At 40.9% G+C, this 21,458-nt stretch overlaps 1 protein-coding gene across 4 annotated transcripts in view; it reads right to left on the bottom strand.

The window, feature by feature from the left end:
• Window positions 1-21,458, bottom strand: part of mtus1b (microtubule associated tumor suppressor 1b) — a 140,062-nt gene that overhangs the window by 27,748 nt on the left and 90,856 nt on the right. For all 4 annotated transcript variants that reach the window (XM_073064573.1, XM_073064572.1, XM_073064571.1 and 1 more), the window contains one exon: window positions 4,816-4,882. In XM_073064573.1, the coding sequence (XP_072920674.1) occupies window positions 4,816-4,882 (67 nt within the window). The remainder of the gene's footprint in view (window positions 1-4,815; window positions 4,883-21,458) is intronic.

The raw sequence follows: 21,458 nt of genomic DNA, 5'->3' as shown, positions 1-21,458 counted from the left end.
AAAAAATCAGTCTGTCTCCCTTCCATCTCTTTCCCACTGTGACCCCTTACCTCTTCTCACTTGCATATCACCTCCCAGTGGTGCCCATCTTCCTTTCCTTTCTCCTATGGTCCCCTCTCCTCTCGTATCAGATTATTTCATCACCAGCCCTTTACCTTCCCTACTTCTACTTAACTGGCATCACCCAACATATTCCAGCTATCCTCCTTCCTCTCTCTTACCATTTTACTCTGACATCTTCCCCTTCCTTTCCAGTCCTGAAGAAGGCTCTCAAGCCTGAAACATTGACTGCTCATTAACTAACTCATTTTCATGCATGCTGCCTGACCTGCTGAGATCCTCCACCATTTTGTGTGTGTGTTGCTTTGGATTTCCAGCATCTATAGAATTTTTCATATTTAAGGCGCAAACTTTAAAAAAAGACCAGCCTATGTTAAGAAACACATTTACCAATTTCAGCATTTGCCAGCTTTAAATTTAAGAAGTCTCATTCACTGGTGTCCAAAAGTTTATCGCTTACTGGTCAAATACCATTCTTCTGATACCAATGATCCTAAATACTGAACCACCACCTGCAATGCAAGTTGGCTCAGCACAAAAATGGCTTTTAGAAGTTTGAAAAATGAGCATAAACATGAAAATTTGAATTTGGCTATGCTCAACCTCCAACAAAACACACAATGGTGAAACCTGCATTCAGCAATTGTCACGTACATAAAATGCTGGAGAAACTCAGATCAGGCAGCATCCATGTAAATGAATAAACAGTTGATGTTTCACATCAAGACCCTCAATCAGGAGTAGAAAAGGAGGGGGGGGGGGAAAAGAGGCCAGAATAGAGTGGGCGGAGAGGAAGCAGTACAAGCTAGAGGCACTGGGTGAAGCCAGGTGGTTGCAGGAAGAACTAAACAGCAGGGATGTGATAGGTCAAAAGGTAAAGGGCTGGTGGAGGAGGAGAGTGGATTAAAGGAGAAAGGAAGGAGGGACATGAGGGAAGGTGAAAGGCAGTTAGGAGGGGGGACAAGAGGGAAATCAGTGTGTGGAATGGGAGAGGGAAGGAGGAGGGGGAAATTGACAGAGATGAAAATTGATGTTCATGGCATCAGGTTGGACAAAATACGAGAATGTTACTCCTCCAACCTGAGAGTTGGCTCATCTTGGCCGTCGAGGAAACAATGGCCAACATTTCTGAATGGGAATCAGAATTAAGATCACTGGTCACCAGCAAATCCTCGTTTTGACAGATAGAGTGGAGGTGCTTGACAAAGCCATCCCCCAATCTATATCAGGTCTCAATGTAGAGAAGGCTGCACCAGGAGCACCAGATACAGTAGGTTACCCCCAGATTCCCAGGTAAAAGTTATCTCATCTGGAAGAACTGTTAAGGCCCTGAAAGGAGTTGTTAGGTTAAGTGCCGGGAGTAAAATTAGTGGGGAGGGATGAAAGGACAAGGGAATCATGGAGGGGCCAACGTGGGGGGAAGGATGTGGAAGAAGGTAAAGATGGGTCTGTGGTAGGATCCCGTTGTAAATGTCTGAATGTGGTGAATGATGTGCTGGATGTGGAGGCTCATGGGGAGGTAGATGAAGACAAGTGGAACCCTATCCTTAAAGCGCTACGAAGACAGGGTGAGGGCAGATATCTGGGAAATGGAGGAGATGTAGGTGAGGACAGCAATGTTGGAGGAAGGGATACCCTGTTTTTTGAAGGAGGACATCTGATGTTCTGGAAAAACCTCATCTTGGGAACTGAGAAAAGGGAATAGCATTTTCTTTAAAAATAACAGGAAACAGGGTGGGAAGCGATATAGTTAAGATAGCCATGGAGATTGGTAGGTTTATACAAGATATCATTGACCTTTTGTCTCCAGAGATGGGGGCAGAGATCAAGAAAAGGGAGCGAGGTGTCAGAAAATCACCAAGTGAATTTAAGCTGAAAGTAAAGATGATGAAATTGAAGAGCTCAGCATGGGTGCATGAAGCAAGAGCAATGTAGTTGCTGAATTCGTGCAGAAAGTTGGACAGCATTACCAGGAAGGCTTGGTTCATGGACTTTCCACATAGCCAATGAAAAGGCAGACATATCTGGGGCCCACTGAGTTTGGGGAAAATGGGAGGAACTGAAGGGGAAAATGAGTGAGAACCAGTTCCAGCAGTGGGTGGTAGTGGAGGGGAACTGGTCAAGTCTGTTGGCGAGAAAGAAGTGGGGCACTTTACAGCCTTCTTGATGGGGCATAAAAGTGTTCAGAGACTGGTCATGCATGATGAAAATAAAGCATTCAGGGCAAGGGAATTGAAAGTTGCTAAGAAGATTTTGCCAAGAGAAATTATTGCTCAGCAACAGTCAAAATCTTAAATTTAAACTGACCCCTGCTGATGCTTAAAACATAGACTTGTTTAGTTCACAAGAAACACACCCAATATAATAATTTTGAAAGCAGTGATTAGTCAGTGAGAAGTCAATCATTTTTGACAGAATGCTAGAAAGCCAGTGGGTGTAGAGAAAATACTCTTTGGGCCCATGTTAAGAAGTGTTTATCTACTTGGCATACTGCACCAAATGAATACACACCAATTTCTGTGCATTTCTGCTCAAGTTTGATGTGCACAATGAACATGGGTGACATGAACTAGACATTTTACTTGAATTCCACAGAATTTAAATTGAGGCTTAGATGCAAGTCTGAGCTGCAACGTGTACGAAGCAGCAAAAATAGAAGAACTCCACAGCACACGAACAAGCTCTTAAACCCACAATGTTAATTTTAACTAACACCTTATGCATGCATGTTGTAAATATCCCACAAATCCCTGCCTGTCTAAGCATATCTGCTTCCACTACACCAGAGGTGTCGAACTCAATTGCACATGGGGCCAAACTCAAAGCACACTTTAGGTCGTGGGCCGAACAGGATAAACATTTATTGAACACCCTAAAACTAAACATTTTTTGAACATAAATATGAATAAAAACAGACAGAAATATTATTCCAGAAAAAATAAACTAAAACTTTAAATAACTTAAATATTTTGCTCGCCATAAAAATATCTCCTGTCAGTATTATACAAGTTCGAAATATGAGCATGCTGCAAAAAAACCCTGAAAATATAAATAAAATTTGTGCTTTTCAGCAAAAGTTAAAACAACAACAAATCAAAACACTCAGTTTTCTTTGCTCTTATGCTGTTTTGTCAGAGCTGGATGCTTGGCATCTTTTCTTGGCAATAAGTTCGTTTAGGTTTGGTGTAAGGTTCTGTGTTGTGGAGATTCTCAGGATGGACTGCAGGTGTTCATCAGTGAGACGACTCCTGTGTGATGTTTTGATAATCTTCATCACTGAGAAAAGCTTCTCACACAGATATGAAACTGTACGGGCCCTGCAGTGTCGTACTTTGCCTTTAGTGTCCCATTACACTGCAGCTCTATCAGCTCCATCTGAATCTGTACAGGTGCAGTTTCCACGTCGACGGCAAATGGGTTGCGAAGCAGCTCGAAATTAATTTTTTGTGCTTCAAAGTCACCAAAGCGCCGTGCGAACTCAGTGCGAAGAATAGCGTTGTATACAGCAACAGACGCTTGACGCGGGAATGTTCCCGGATAGCCTATCGGCAGCTGTTGCGCTGCATTATGGGATCTGTAGTTTGTGTGTTATCAGCGCTTCATATCGCCGGGCCATTAATAATTAAAATAATAGATCTATCTAAAATGATCTCGCGGGCCTTGTGTTTGACACCTATGCACTACACCCTGTGGAAATGCATTCCAGACACTACCACTGTAGATTACTTTTAAACTCCCTCCTTTTTTACCACCACCTTAAGACAGTGTTTTCCAGTATTTGACATCTACCCTATGCGTCTCAGTTTTGTTCCTTGGTAAAGTCACTCCTAAGCCTCCAGCACTCAAGAAATTGATCCAAATCTGTCCAACTTTCCTTATAGTTACTACCCTGCAATCCAGGTAACAAACAAGTAAACCTGTCTCCTACATTGGGATGACCATAACCACACGTAATACTCCAGATATGGTCCGAACAAAGTTTAACACAGCTTCAGCTTTCATTCGATCATGACTGAAGGCAAGTATGCTGTACGCCTTCTTTACCACCCCATCTGTTTCTGTGGCCATTTTCAGGAAGCCAGATTTGCAGCCCAAGGTCCCTGTCTACATCAATCATCCCAAGGGTCTTGCCATTTACTGTATACTTGCCTAAAGTGCAACACCTTACTTGAACAGATTAAGTTCCATGTGCCATTTCTCAGCCCACATTTTCAACAAGAATCTTTTGACAACCTTCCTCACTATACCCAACTCAGCCAATTTCTATGTTGTTGGCAAAGTTTCTAATCAACCCATCTACATCTTTGTCCAAGATTTATATCCAGAGGCTCTTTGTGGAGCACTACTTTCATACTCAATAAAACCTCTCCAACGCTACTATCCTACATCTAATAATGGCCTTTCTAACTTTAAATCCAATCTACCAAGTCACTCTGGTTCCATGTGTTTTATTCCTCTGTATCAGCCTTCTGTGAGGGACTTGTGCAAAAAAAGTACTTTGGTAAATAATATAAAAATATTCAGAAATTTTAATTGAAGAAAACAAGTACGTAACTTTATATATAGAACAAAAATATTGAGGTGACTCCTGTTACATCAAATGTTAGAAATTCTGAATATGGGTCAAGCTGTCTCTGGAGAAACATGGAGCTGAAAAGCTTTAAAAGTTACTAAGGATGAACTAGATGCAAAATTCACCATTTGAGAATATATCTCGCAAACTTTAGAACCTGAAGCACATTATGTAATTCTTACCTAGTTCATGATGTAAAGTAAGCAACTCTTGAGACAATTCCTTGTGCCGTTTGCCCACTTCCTCCTTCTGAGAAGAAAAATATTTTGTTACCATGGCAATCTCCAGTGGAACAAAACTGTTAACATTACTTTTTCAAAATTGCAGCTGTATCCAATAGCTGAAAGTTATCTTCATCTAGTTCACAAATATGCCAAATTTAGTTCAAAGAAATCTTAACAAGAAAGCATTTTTAAACTGGACATGAACAAACAGACAAAGCCCCAAACCCAGACAACTTCACCTCGAAAGGCAAAACACTCAGTAACAAATTTGCATTCATATGCTAGGAATGGTATAACCTGCTTAACGTTTTCAAATGAAAAAAAATTATGCACATTCTATGATTAGAATTTCAGCCGTATACACTATCATTCCAATGCATTTTACATTATATTTTAACCAAGTAGAATTCAATTCAGGATTTAAATTTAAATGCAAGTGTTGCTATGAAAAGATCCAGTGAACATAGTTCCATTTTCAACATAAAGACCAAAATACCAAAGTGTACAATTTAACAATTTTTAAAGGAAAATATGCAGACCTTGCATTACCTTCAACGTCCTAAACAATCAAGCGACATCCAATTCACCAGCAAATCAATAACTGAGGAAATTGACTGAGCCTTTTAATCCCAAAAGCACAGTCAGGATGCAGCTATAAAATGCAAGAGGATGTTTCAAGCACTCTGCTTAAACTGACTCCCTAATGCAGCAATTATTCAGCAAGAGGAGGAACAATCTACAGTGCGGAACAGCTGGAAACAAAGGAATTGGTTGAAACTACTTGCGCCAGCTACCAAGCCCTTACATTCCCAGTCAGCAAATCAAAAAAGGATGCATCAGTTACCCTCTTTCCAGTGCAAGGACCGTAGAGGCATATTTTGCTGCTGCTGCAGCCCATTTCCTGGTTGTTTGAATATTGTGCAGAGCACAGGTGGCCACACCACAACCCAAACTGGTCTTTCTACATTTAAAATGCTTGTAGGAAAAGACCCATTGGGCCTTGCCTTCCAAGCTAACTTTCAGTGCAATACATGTACCATATTTCCTGCAGTGCACTGCCTGGGGAAAAAAAAGCTGCGCAAGTGAAGCAGTGGGAACCACTCATTACAAAAGGCACAGCCCTGTGTCTGCAAACTAGAAACAAGGGGAGGGGGTGGGGAAGAAGCTGATCAATATTAATATACTCAAACGTCAGCAGCTGAAGCTTGGCACTGGAACACACAATTCTTCCAGCTAATACAGTAATGGACTTTCCCCCCCAAATACCTCCTATTAATATGCAAAGCCATCAAGCACCTTGAGCCAGACATTCGGACAAAAATGTCCACTGCTATAATTTAACAGAGCTAGTTTCATGTTACATTAAATGTGCTGCTCTTGTTTGTAATTCAACACCTAAGTAATGAAATATTGAAACTATTCCAGAAATATATATTAAAGTATTAAAAGACAGCAGAGTCTCAATGCAGAAAGAAAATTCTTAAGGTGGGGAAGATATAACATTACCTAATTGAACATTTACACTGGAAAATAAGGTAATTATCAGTGTTGATATTAACACACTGATAGGAGACATGGTGAAAAGGTTATAAACATCATCCCCCATCTCTAAAACTTCAGTTCTGTGGTAAACTATGTATACCTGTCTGGACACACCCCTCTGCTGACTGCTCCTGTGGCTCCTCCCACAGACCCCTGTATAAAGGCGACTGGAGGCACTGCTCCTCCCTCAGTCTCCAGGATGTAGTGGTCTCGTTTGCTGCTCATAAAAGCCTATCGTTCGCCTCCCTTCTCCGAGAGTTATTGATGGTGCATCAAGTTCAAAATTAAGTTCGCACAAAATGCTGCAGGAACTCAGCAAGTCAGGCAGCATCTATGGAGGGAAATACCTAGTTGATGTATTGGGCCTAGAACCTTTATCAGGCCTTGGCGGGTAGGAGCCAGAATTTTTCTTCCTTTCCAGTACTGAAGAGCTCAGCCCAAAACTGTTTATCCCCTTCACAGATTCTGCCTGACTTGCTGGGTTCCTCCAGCATTTTGTATGTGTTGCTAAAGACTGAGTGAGCATCTGCAAAACCTCTTGTTCTAATATTAAGTTCACCTGGTTTGCAATTTATTGAGTATAAAGTACTTGCGTCACAAAAGTTAAAATTGATTACCACATGACAGCATTGATTACCACAAATATTATATTAAATACTGGAAAACTACTTGGCATCTGAAATATCTTATGTCTCAGTCCAAAAACTAGCTTTGTAGATAATTGCAAAAGTCAGAAGATATCTGTAAAATGCAGTCACTATAAAAACATTAAAATTGACAACTGCACTTGATAATTCAGATTATCCATCCAAAAATTGTACTTTATTTTAAAAATACAAACTTGAAGTTAAGACAATGCCAGAAGAAAATTAGTAACTGAAACGTTTTGGAAAAGGACAGTTCCTTGAAGGGCAAATGCATTAAGTAGGAATCTCAAATTAACAGCAACATTAAAAAATTAACAAGCTGCAAATTTATAGGTAAAAATTATTCATATTGGTTAAATTTGATTTGTTGCCTGAAGCAACAGAGCCAGCACATTAATCTGCAGCCAACACATTACTGGAAATGCCAGAAGCATTGCAAGGTTAAGTTACAGTCTAAAATACATAGCATATTCCATTGTCACCCAGTCCTTCACTGCAGAGAAGTCATTTCCATGAATGGTCTCCATCCTGAACCATTATTTTAAAATCACTGTCTTAAAACAAAAAACTTCCACAGGCATGTGTTAAGGTTTTTAACTTCAAAAATTAAAACTAGTTGAAAACAAAAAGACAAAAGCCCAGGGGAACTTCTCTTAGTTTTATCTTTACTTTAAACAAGGCAGGTATATATGACATGGTGGCGTAATGACATGCGCTATTTATGTACTTCTATATATAACCTGCAATGCATTATGTAAACAAATATTATATTTACAGTATTACTCAAATATCACTGAAATATTCAATACACAACAGCATGCTTTAAAGATAAAAGCAAAAGGAACAAATAGCTCCTTTACAGTGGCTGCTGTGACAACTGAGTACTGTACACAGAAGAATCTCTGCTTGGGTCCCATCTAGCCATGATTTATAAAAATCAATGATTTGACAACATTTAAGTACGCGCATGGCATGGAGCTAATGGCAATCCATGTGCCCAGACTGTATTTTGGGAAATCTGATCACTTGGCCATCCTTTTCCTATGTGCTTACAGGCAGGGGCTAAAAAGCAAGGCTCCAGCAATAAGAACCACAGAGGTGGTTATGCTACAGACTGCTTTGAGTCAGTAGATGCAGCTGATCTGAATGAATACAACACCGCTGTGATGCCACTTTATATTCAAAAAGTCATATGCAAGTGTGTCCCCATAAAATCATTCCGTCTTCTCCAACCGGAAGCCCATGAGATTTGCAATGTGCTGAGTGGCAGTCAGGTCTGGCAACCAAGATACAAGAGGTCCAAGAACGATCTCTGGAGGGACATTTCACAGACAAAGTGACAATTCCAGACTAAACTGAATTATTGAAGAATGCTTGACAGCTGTGGCAGGTTTGAATGCTATTAATTCTCACAAAGAGAAAGCAAGAGACAATGTTTTGGCTCTAGATGATCTCAATGCCTTCTATGCTTGCTTTGACTGTCAAAACATGGAGGAACATTCATGGACTCCCACAGCCACAATGACCTGTGATTTCATACTAAGGCAGACATGACATCTTTCTTCAGGGGAATGAACTCTCAAAGCATCTGGTCAGGATTGGGTGCCTGGCCAAGTAGTAAAGAGCTATGTTAATCAACTGGCTAGAATGTTCAGATATATTTAACCTTTCACTTCTGTAGTCTTTCAATTACACTGGCACCTGGGAAGAATGTGCTAAACTGCCTCAATGGCCATCGTCCAGTAGTACCTATATCTACTGTGAAGTGCTTTGAGAGGTTGGTGATGAAACACATCAACTCCTGCCTGAGAAGCTATTTTGATCTGCTACAATTTGCCTACTAGCACAACAGATCCACAGCAAGTACCACTTCATTCAACCCCAGAACTGACAAGACAGCAAAGATGCATACATCAGGATGTTCTTTATTGACTACAGCTCAACATTCAGTACAATCATACCCTCAAGTCAATAAGCTTCAAGACCTTAAGCCTCAATACCTCCTTATGCAATTGGATCCCTAATTGCCTCACTTGCAGACCCCAATCAGTTCAGATTGGCATAAACATCTACCCGATGAACTCCATCAGAACAGATGCATCACCAGGTTGTGTGCTTAGTTCCCTGTTCCATTCGCCTCATGACTGAAGCCAAGCACAGCTCCAATGCCATATTTAAGTTTGCTGATAATAGTACTATCTGCCAACACAGATGCCTTGTGCAGGAAGGCACAGAGTCGACTGTACTTCCTAAGAAGGTTGGCGTCATTCAATGTCTGTAGTGAGATGCTGAAGATGTTCTATAGGTCAGTTGTGGAGAGCGCCCTCTTCTTTGTGGTGGCGTGTTGGGGAGGAAGCATTAAGAAGAGGGACGCCTCACGTCTTAATAAGCTGGTAAGGAAGGCGGGCTCTGTCGTGGGCAAAGTACTGGAGAGTTTAACATCGGTAGCTGAGCGAAGGGCGCTGAGTAGGCTACGGTCAATTATGGATAACTCTGAACATCCTCTACATAGCACCATCCAGAGACAGAGAAGCAGTTTCAGCGACAGGTTACTATCGATGCAATGCTCCTCAGACAGGATGAAGAGGTCAATACTCCCCAATGCCATTAGGCTTTACAATTCTACCGCCAGGACTTAAGAACTTTTTTAAAGCTATTATTAATGCTTTTTGAGATAGTGATTTAGATGCATATCATATTTTTTACTGAGTTAAGTATTGTATGTAATTAGTTTTGCTACAACAAGTGTATGGGACATTGGAAAAGAGTTGAATTTCCCCATGGGGATGAATAAAGTATCTATCTATCTATCATTGGCCAAATTAAAAGTGGTGATGAATCAGCATATTGGAGGAAGATTGAATATCTGGCTGTGTGGTGCCACTACAACAACCCCTTGCTCAATGTCAGCAAGACCAAAGAGCTGATTATTGATTTCGGGAGGAGGAACCGAGGCCCACAATCCAGTCCTCAATGGGGAAAAAAATCAGAGGTGGAGAGGGTTAGCAACTTTAAATTTCTCCGTGTTACCATTTCAGCAGACAGGTCCTGGGCCTGGAATGCAAGTGCAATTATGAAGTAAACATGGCAGCAACTCTACTTTGTTAGGAATTTGTGAAGATTCAGCATAGCATCTAAACCTTTGACAAACTTCTATAGATGTGTTGTGGAGAGTAACACCAATGCCCTTGAATAGAAAATTGTACAAAAAGTAGTGCATACAGTCCAATCCATCACAGGTAATGCTCTATCACTGAGTACATCTATACAGAGCACTGTCACAGGAAAGCAGCATCTATCAAGAAACCCATGCCCTCTTCTCTCTGCTGCCATTGGTAAGTTGGTACAAGATCACCATGTTCAGGAACAGTAATAACCCCTCAGCCTTCAGGCTCTTGAACCAGTGGGGACAATTTCGCTTAACTTTACTCATACCATCTGTGAACTGATCCCACAACCTATGGACTCAGCTCATGTTATCAATATTTATTACTTTTTTCCCCCTCTTTTGTACTGCACAATTTGTTGCCTTTTATACATGGTTGTTTGCCCATCTTGCCCATCCGTCTTTCATTGATTCCATTGTGTTTTTTCGATTTATTGTGAATGCCCATAAGAAAACAGATCTCAGTGTTGTATATGGCGACATGTATGTACTTTGATAATAAACTTACTTTGGAAGAGAACAATGATGAACTGACAATGTCCGGTGGAGTGCAAGACAGAACTGTGCACACTTACCTGCATGTGTTTTTTTCGTGTTGATATGCAGCACTTTTAAAAAATATATTAATTTTCAATAAAGTACAAAAAACTTGCATGCAGGTGCACGAGGCAGTGAGGGAGGCTCATGGTGTTTTTCCACCATTAAGAGGACTTAAGAGCAAGGATACCCGAGTGCAATAATAAAGAACTCCAACAGGACCACATCTGGAGTGTAGTGAACAATTAGGACTTCCTTACCCAATGAGATTCTTGTGCAAAAGCAAGCAGCAAATTTCAGCATCGGAAATAAAAGGAGCTCTTCAGCCAAACGAATCTACACCAATCATCAAGCACTCAATTATGTCAATCCTAACCCACTGATCCACCCCTTATTCCTATAGCTATCCAGAGACACTGCCACTTATTCTACCAAAGGCTACTTTCTGTGGTAAGTTCACTTATCACCCTCCACGATTCTGACCTGGTTAGAAACTAGAGCACTCAGTGGAAACCCTCACAGGCTCAGGAAGAACACGAACTCCACACTGACTGCACAAAATGTCTGGCTTGAACCTGGGTTATTGAACTACTAGTAGTGCCATTGCATCACCCTACCCTCTGGAATTAATGGAAAAAAGTTGTCACAGAAACAAAACACTTCAGAGTTGAACAGGGTTGATGCAGGGAGCCCAAGTTTCTCCAGCCCAAGTGTCAGGCAATAAGAGTAGGATTTAGGAATGGAATGAACTTTAAGGGTGGTCAACTTTTGATCCATCTCAACCTTTGAGGCAGAGAAAACTATTAACAGACTTCAAGATTAAAAGGAACTGGAGACACAAGGACACAGCAGAAGATAATTTATAACCTGGAATGGTAGCACATATCAATGCCTGCTCTATTTTATGTGCTCATTTTAACTGTTCTCCTGCACTAATTGAGCATTTTCCCAAACACTGCAATTAATGTTTGCATAACAGGCAGCACAACATTGCCTGATATTCCAACAACAGCAAGAAGCTAGTTAAGTCTTTAGTCTCGTTGGCATACCTTAAACATACAAATAAAACCTTACTTTTTTTGGAATTAAATAGGTTTGGGGTTAATATATTTTTTAAAGATTTTATTCTCAGAGCCAATGTTCATTTTAACACTCAATTACTTTAGGCCAATTTATTGTTCTTTTGATCAGAATTTAAATATTCAGCACTTCAAATTAGTCATTAGTAATTTTTTTTAGCGTAAAAACGATAGTATCCACACAATGCGTTTTTGAAAATATCTCTATCCACACTGAAATGGAGATTTTGGCGAATCTCCTCCTCCTGCACATGTGCAGGATACATCTACTGAAAACAAGCCACATGTTTGGTGTCGAATCTCGCTGCAAAAGTGCACGTTTGTGTAGTTACAGACTAGAAAAACTTAAAATGACGGACAGCTGTTGGCTTTCGCGCAGGAGAACTTACAAGTAAAAAAAAAACAAATACTGGAGCGTACGGCGGCAACCGACAGGGAGTTCACGGACAGATTGACCCGGCTGACGATGAACGTTGAAAAACTGTCAAACTCATTAATAAAGCACCTTGTTAAATGTATAAAACATGTCTGCATCAGTGTTATCTTGTATTTCTATACAAAGTTACATTAGGCTGTTACACATCTATTGTCAGAGAAGTACTTGCATAAATAGGTAAAACCACCTTCATACGAGCATGGACAGAAAATGACAAAGTGAGTACAGTATACTTATTTACTCAGTAAGTTATGGGTCAAAGTATTTGGTGAGTACATTTCTAACTCTTCTGGCTTCAGTCTCTTTGCCGTCTGTTCTGAAATTGTTAGGTTGCGTTCAAGAAAACAATGAAATAGCGCGCTGCCATCTGTCAGCGTTTTCATAAGTCTCTGGTTACGCCGTCCACACTGATCTGCCCGAGCAGCGGTTTCAAAAATATCCACCTTGGAAAGCGTTTTTGAAAAGCTCCGGTTTCAGGAGACGAAAACGCCGTTTTAGTGTGGAGGGAGGGTAAAAACGAAGAGTAAAAGCTTTGGTTACGGATTTATCCGGCATAGTGTGGATGTAGCCTGAATGTTTTTAAAAGCTAAAAATATAGGCAAAACATCACAAACAAAAGTACAGACTTAACAAGATCTTAATTGGTAGAACAGGTTTGACAGGTTGAGTAGCATCTTCTACACCCAATTCCAACATTTGCATTTCAAAAGAGGAAATACCATGGACACATTCCAGGAAATAGACATTTTAGAAATTTATGTGTTGTTACGATTTAAAATTAAATATTCAATGAGATTATGGTTTAATAAATGCTATGAAAACACTTTTGGGGGGGGGGGGGGTTGAGAAGAGAAGGTTCAATTAGATTCTGCCATGGAGACATTCAGGGCTAGAAGGCGCTGTGCTCAATAGACTGTGGGCAGTTGCATTCACCACTGCACTGCTGGTAATGTCCTGCAGCTGTGCCCAACCCTAGCAGGGACAGCAGCAGGCATGCAGCTGACCAGTGCCAAGAAATTCCAGCATGGTCTGTTCTTCTGTTTGTGGCAACTTCTAATAACCTCCACTTCAATCTGTATTGTGCTGTAATATTCCCTGTTCCATATTTAGAAACTCAACTGGATCAGCCACTGCTCTCAGATTGTGACACTACTCATGATAAAGTAGCTTAGTTGGCTGTTACTGTACCCCAAGACTTAATTCCCTTCTCCACAGTCGATAATGTGGTGCGCTACTGACGAAATGTATACCATTACTATAGTAATACCATTATATAGTAATAGTACTATACATTACTATTCTAGGCTATTCCAGCAACACATCAGAAACCCGTGACCTCAGCCACTTGGACGCATAGGAGTACGCACTTGTAAACTCCGAGTTTCTGATCCATGGTAACCTCCTACAGGATCTTGTGGGGTACACAGCAATGTTGTTGGCACTGAACGTCAAAAATAGATACTTAAGGGTTGGAGATAACAAGTCCAGTAGTTGGGACAAGTTACTTGTTACAACTTTACTTATGCCTGTAGATGAGCACAGCTTCATTTGGTGAGTTGGCAGTGGAATTTAAAATTGTTTGCTGCTGAATGCACAGTCCCTTGTCCTTGGTAACTAAACAGAAATCACTAAAAACATCCAAAATGGGCTTAGCCAATGATACTCTGTAGGGGAAGCCCTGCAGTGATGGCAACTAGAATGATTGACTTCCAATAAGCACATCCTTTCAGGTAGGCAAACTATCATGCAAAGACTTCCTTCTGTAATTTTCTTCAGATTTTTTTTTTAAGCCACGGCTTGGAATGGTACAAGTGGCTAACCCTAGAAAATAAAGAGAAGCCTGGTATATCAAGCAGCTATATTAGAACAAGCGACCTGCAGCTCAGTTAATGAAAGCAGCTCAGAGGGTTTTGGATGGGCAAATGCTCTCCTCTCCAATACCCCTTCCCTGTGAATGAAGTTTAAAAAAAAAATCAGGTTATGTTTGGCACATTGCTGATCTGCAGTGGTAGTTAAATAAATTGTTGTTGTGGTGAATGGCAAATTAAACGCTTTTATCCTTGATGGTGCAGAAATATTTAAAAAATAACCTTCTGTAGGAGGTTAGCATTGATCAGAAACTCCTAATACCTGTTGAGATAGTTGGGTGACAAAGCAAACAGAATTAAGACTCAATGCCCTTTTTTCAGCAAGGGACATGTCTGTTAAAAGATTATGACATCACTTCCCTTCCTTTTCTGTCTCCAGATGCCAGACCTGCTGGATTTCCTGAGCATTGATATCTCCACCCCACCTCCCCCCCCCCAATTCCCTTGGGGGGGGGGGGGGGGGGGGGAAGAAGAAGGGTTCAAGAGGGAGCCTTACACACCTTGATCTCCTCAGAGAGTGTACATAGCAGTGCCATCTTGTCTAATGTGGTGGTGTTCTAGGTCCAGGTTAGATCAACCATTGTGTGTGGGAGGAGGAGGGAGAAGAGAGGAGAAACCAGTGCTCAGTGTGATGGAGCTTCAGATGATGCTGCCAACCTGGAATAACTAGAGGTGTTGAGTCCCCACAAGTTTACCGACCAATCGGAGTGATGATAGTGTTAAACACCGAACTGAAGTTCGTGAATAATATCCTGGCATGAGGCATCATTCTCGAGGTGGGATAGGATGAAGTGGAGAGCTGAAGCTATGGCATCAGTGGATTGGTTTGAGTGGAAGTCGAACTGGAATGGGTCCAAAGCAGCTGGAGGATGGAATTTTATACAATTCACTACCAGCCATTCAAAGCACTTCATGATTGTTGAAGTCAGTGCCCCTGGGTGATAATTGCTTTGGCTAGTTACTGTCACTCTCCTGGGATTTGAAACAGGCCACTGTCCCTAAGGAAGCCACAATCATTCCAAAGAGATATTAAAGATGTCCAATAAGACCTCTGTTTGTTGGGCATCACAATCTATCAGTACTTGACCAAATGTGTTATCCAGCCCTGTAGCTTTGTGTGGGTTTACCCTGGCTAGGATCTTGCTCACCTCAGCTGCAGCCAGACAGGGTGCCTGCTCCTCAAAGGGAGAGAAGGATTTGCTCGGTTACATCATTCATTGCAGCGAAGGCATTCAACCCATTAGGTTGATGTGCAGGGTGGACTTGTAATCTGTTTTGGTTTGTATGCCTTGCCACATGCACCACATGTTTCGGGTGTCACAAAGCAGCTGTGAAATTTCTGCGGGTACTCATGCTTTGCTTTCCTGATAGAGCTCAGACTGACCTTGCAGTCACCCTATTCCCTGACCTGAAGACAGTATCCTGATTCCTCAGCAGTGCACAAACCTCTGCGGATAGCCATGGTTTCTGGCTTGCTATGGTAGTGTAGTGTTTAACAATCACAGTAACATCCTCAATGGATTTTCCTATGTTGCCAGTTACTGATCCCACATATTCATCAATATTGACCTGATGATCATAGGTAGGGCCCTCCCCGAATATGCTTCAGTCCGTACTTTTAAAACAATCCTGCAGCACTGATGAGGTACTTATTGGTCTCTGAAAACTGGTTTGACTCATTTAACCACTAGTCTGTATGCAAGGGTTAGTGAAATGGATGTGTGGTTTTAGCTTTCAAGGTGAGGTCAGGGACTAGGCTTGTAGGCTCCATGAACCTGGGTATAAATCCAGGTCTAATAAATTCTCTCCTCTGATCAGCTTCACAACATGCTGGCAGAACTTTGTATTGTTGCTGGTAACTTCAATCATGTCAACTTAAAAACAGTCCAGCCAGAGACAATCGGGGTGAATGGCTTCAAGATTGCACATGGCTTGTGCAGTGCTTCCCCAGCACTTGCTTGGGGTGGGGGGGGGGGGGGGGGAATATGTAAACAGCAACAATCACAATGGCAGTGAACTCCATTAGTAAGTAGAAGAGCCTGCACTTCACCATTAAAAACTATCTGCTCTGAACAGTGAGATATTCACACACCAGCTCTTCATGACAAACACAGACTTCATTTGTGGATCTTGCCAGAGATAGCAGCATTTCTGTCCACCCAAAAAGAGATTAGGCCTTCCAGCTCGATGGCAGTGCCTGGAATAGCGTACTGGAGTCACGATTCTTTCACTTCAGACAGTTGAGGAAGATTGGTGTGGACCCCCAAATCCTAAGGACTTTCTACAAGGGCACAATTGAGAGCATCCTGACTGGCTGCTTCACTACCTGGTATGGGAACTGTACTTCCCTCAATCACAGGACTCTGCAGAGAGTGGTGTGGACAGCCCAGCGCATCTGTAGATGTGAGTTTCCCACTATTCAGGACATTTACAAAGACAGGTGTGTAAAGAGGGCCCGAAGGATCATTGGGGGCCGAGTCACCCCAATCAGGCTGTTCCAGCTGCAAACATCCAGGAAACTGTACCGCAGCATAAAAGCCAGGACCAACAGGCTCCGGGACAGCTTCTTCCACCAGGCCATCAGGCTGCTTAACTCATGTTGACAACTGTATTTCTTTAATGTTATGTTTCCCAATTTCCCTCGGGATCAATAAAGTATGCCTTTCTGTCGTGTTGTTACATAATTTGTTATGCTGTACGTAATTTATAGTAATTTATAATATTAGCACATTGCCCATTTGAATGGAGATGTAATGTAAAGGTTTTTACTCATGCATTTGGAGGATGTAAATAATAGTCATTTCAATTCAGCTTTGGAATGTTCATTTTTCATACTTCTAATCAGTATGATATTATTAAACCACTCTTGGTTTTGCCAAACACTAAAGGTCCTGAAAAGGAGAAGACCCACGTTTAACAATTTAGAGGATTATCGAGCAACACAGTGAGTAAAGCTGTTGCTTCACTACTCCAATGAGCAAGGTTCAGTTTTGATTTCTGGGAGTTTGCTTGCTCTGCCTATGGCTGGGTTTTCTCCTGGATGGTCCCATTTCCTTACATGCTTACATAGGTTAATTGATCCCTGAAAGTTGCTGTACAGTGTATAGAGAGTAGGATATAATGTTCTTGATGGCTGGTGAAGACTTACTGGACCAAAGGGTCAAATTTTGTGTGTGATGGGCTGAATGGCCTACTTCTGCTCCTATATCTTATGGTCTTACTATGTTCTATGAATTACTACAATTGCACATTCAGATGGGGACGTAATGTAAAGATTTTTATTCCTCATATACAAGGATACAAGCAATAAAGTCAATTCAATTCAGCTGTCCTACATCTCCCAATTGTTCAGACACAGATTAGTTAGGGTAATGTGAGTGGTTAAGGAGTCATTTCACATTTGGAAAAATAAGCCAGAGAATGGAGGGGGGGGGGGGGGGGAAATCAACATGGATTTAAGGGAAAGCCATTTGGTTATTTGATTGTGTTCAATAGAAGCTGATAAAGACCTTCAAAACTGAAAGCAAATGCATTTCAAGTAACAGAGGTTTCAACAGCAATTTGCATCCAGCTTTGACAAAGGAACAACTCTGTGTTCTCAACACAAAACTGTTCCTTTGTCAAATTGCCATTTCCTCCCTCCAAATGAACAAAACTGTTTTCTTGGAGGTCAGTATCCAGTTTACCAGTCCTTTGGAGCATAAACCAAATCTACATCATAGGTGTATAGTAGCTCGCAGCTGACAGCACAGATATCAAAAATGGATGTGGATACCCAAGTGGATTTCAAAAAGACAATGCAAAACGAAGACATGAAAGTTGACATTTAATGCCCCTTAACAGTGTTGTAAATCCAGCAGTTCCTCCTACAGAAAATCTTGCCTCTTCAAAGTCCGTGATTTATCAGAGATACAATGTGAAACAGGCATTTCCAGTCCAATGAGTCATCACTACCCAGCAATCCACCTATTTAACATTAGCCAATTAACCTACTAACTGGTATGTCTTTGGACTGTGGGAGGAAACTGGATGAAGCCCACACTGTCATAGGAAGAACACACAAACTCCTTACAGATGGTACCCAAAATTGAACTCCAAATTCTGATGCCCCAAGATGCAATAGTGTTGTGCTAATAGCAACACTCTCATATAACAGTAAATTGATCAAAAATGATCTTTCACAAAGGAATACTGACCTTACCAAATTACCGTACATTTTTGTATCTGCCTTGCTGTTGATGCCAATAATAGCCTTTTTCCTTTGAGACTTCAAACTATATTGTAGATTTTGTTCTCCTTTAAGGTATTTGTGTTATGCCCAAATGCAATTTTAAATCCAAAGAATTATGGAAAAATAAAAACTACAATTATCTCAATGACCCCTTTTACTGCCCTAGAATGCCATTCTCCGGGACTTGGAGACAGTGCTGGAGAAACCATTTACAACAACCACTGTGCTGGTGAACAGAATTCTCTGAAATCCCTCCTGGCCTTAATGCAAAGCTAATATAATTTGCATTTAATTCACCTGCCATTTCTTTTTCCTTCAACTCTCACAACTTGCTCCTATAGAAGTAATTTAACTTTAAAACACCTATAGAAATTTCTAATATTTCTGGCTAGCTGTATTTTGTATCCTATTTTTTCTTCTTTCCTTGTAATCTTTGTCATCGTTTTGCATTTGTATTTTGTCAAATCTTCTGATCTGTCACCCAATTTGATACAAGTACTTGTGTTGATCTGGCTGCACAAGTAAAAAAGGTATACGAGCTGATCAATGTTAATTGGACAAAAGTAACACAATACCATTGTTTCACTATTGTAATCTGGATATTCTATTAGAAACTGGAAAAAGCAGATTCAGTTACTTTCAATGGAATTAAATAGTTAAGGTATTTTTTTCCCGCAAGGCAATAAGCAAAGCACAGAACAGAACAGGAATAGCTCTATCAAAGTGTTACCAATTCTGCCCCAAATAGCTGATGTATAATATTATTCCATTAAAACTCATCTAAATATGGCCTCACTGATCAAAACACAACTTAATGGCAGTGTAGCTTTTCATTCTTGGTTTTGAAATATTTCCAACTAGATTGTTTAGACTTTGCCATGAAGCATGGAGATTAGTGCATAACTACTTGGCAATGTGCAACCTTACAATCAATTAAGAGATTCTGCTTCAGCATTTGAAATAGAATGGTTAGAAGTGCTTTTACTGGAGGTTTTAGAAGTTCACTCTGTGGCAGCACCAGATTAAACAATGACCATCTTAAAGGAAACTGCTTCAACTAGCTACATTCAGAGTAGTAGTAGGCTTCCGTTACTCTCAAAAGACCATGGATTTGCGCCTTGGTAAGTTTCCAGGGTGCAAGCCTGGGCAAGGTTTTTTTTAAATGGAAGACCAGCAATTGCCCAAGCTGCAAGTCTCCCCTCTCCATGCCACCGATGTTGTCCAAGGGAAGGGCATTGACCCATACAGCTTGGCACCAGTGTCGTTGCAGATCAATGTGTGGTTAAGTGCCTAGCTCAAGGACACACACGCAGCCTTAGCCAAGGCTTAAACTAGCGACCTTCAGATCACTAGATGAACACCTTAACCACTTGACCACGTGCCAACATAGTACTCCATGGTAAAAACATTCATTTGAGGAAGAAAGGGGAATGGCACATTAAATTACAAAAGCCACTGAAAGGAAAACAATCTACAAATGATATTGGTGCCCAGAATTATAGGCATGACATACCCACCTTAAAATATACAATTATCCTAAGTCCATAGAACTGTTACCAGGTGGAAAGTCAAGCTTTGTATATACAAAAAGAGCCAAGCATCAAGCAATGGGGAAAATCAGTCAAATAACCAATTTTGAAGCAGATAGCAGTGTCAAACTGCATTGTAATAGGACTATAACACATGGCCCAACTCTGCTCCAGTGTCTTAAAATCAGTTCTTCATCCATTGCAAGTATATTGCTGCTCAGAATTTCACAATTATTAATCAACATTTATGTCATTCAGTGTTCGAACAACATGACTGCCAAATTTCACACTATAGTAAGAGGAACATTAATTGTATTTCTATTATCAAGATATTTCCAGGTGAAAGATAGTGACAACACTCAAACTAATTTGTGGCTTTACATGAACAGCAACTCCCTTAATTCTCCAATTTCAGAATTTACTAATTATCATATTAATTGCACTTAAACATTCCAGAGTGAAATCCAGTAATATGATCTGCAAAGTGATAATTTATGCACTGCATTTCTGCACTGTTAATCAACATTGATCCAGTATAATATTCTAAACCTTTCAACATGAAATCAAGTGCTTAAATTTGTCGTTTTTTATTTCATCACATCTTACACCCACTCAATCCAAACTTAAAGTTTCCTGCACCATTCCTTCCCAAGTTATTGCTGTATTTCAGTTTATTCCTACTACTGCCTTGAGGCCATACCCACTCATGGGAAAGGCTTCGGGAGTAAACCCTGAGGACAAATCCGGAGCTGGAGTCCCTAAGGCAGTCTGACGTTGCATTCAACCTTGTTCTGGCAACTCCTGCGACATTACTGGTGTCAAGCTGTATCGGCCCTTGCCCTTCCCTTGCACGACATCGGTGGCGTGGAGAGGGGAGACTTGTTGCTTGGGCAACTGCAGGTCTTCCATACAACCTTGCCCAGGCCTGCGTCCTGGAGAGACTGAAGTAAAAGTCTCCAGGCACAAATCTGTGGTCTCGCGAGACTAACGGATGCCATCCTAATACTATGCATCACTGGCTGCAATCCTCCAATGCTCAAACTATGACTGATCTTCTGCTTGCACTTGACTTACAATGCAAAACAGTATCTGCATCACACAAGGAAAACAAAGGTGAACAGCGAGATCCCAACTCGAGGTAGACCGTGACTAACTAGTTTCAGTTTAGTGCAGTGGGGAAAAAACCATTTGAAATTTGCATACATCATACTGATTGAGAACTTCTGTTCTGCATGAAATAAAGCAGCTTTTAACAGAAGAAAAATATCTGATATCCCATTGAAAGAAAGAAGTATTGAAAGTAGAAACAGATTGCATGGTTGGTTATATATCAGTATTCTCAATTTCCCATACTGTCCTTGGATGAAGTATTTCACAACAAATTGAGTTAACATGCCAGATACACCTTGTATTTAAGACTTGCTTCCTTTGGCAGTCCCTCAGAACAGCAGACTAATTGCTTATTTTTGGCTTTTGATGTGGCAAGGCCAATGCAGAATTTTGTATTGATGGGCAGGGAGTTGCCTGAAAGTGTGGGTGTGTAGTTTAAGACAGTCTGTTCCTTCT

The sequence above is a fragment of the Hemitrygon akajei genome, chromosome 13 (assembly GCF_048418815.1).
Source record: "Hemitrygon akajei chromosome 13, sHemAka1.3, whole genome shotgun sequence".
NCBI classification, from domain to species: Eukaryota; Metazoa; Chordata; class Chondrichthyes; order Myliobatiformes; family Dasyatidae; genus Hemitrygon; species Hemitrygon akajei.
The sequence above is the reverse complement of the archived record's forward strand: the minus strand, read 5'-3'. Positions and strand labels throughout refer to the sequence as shown.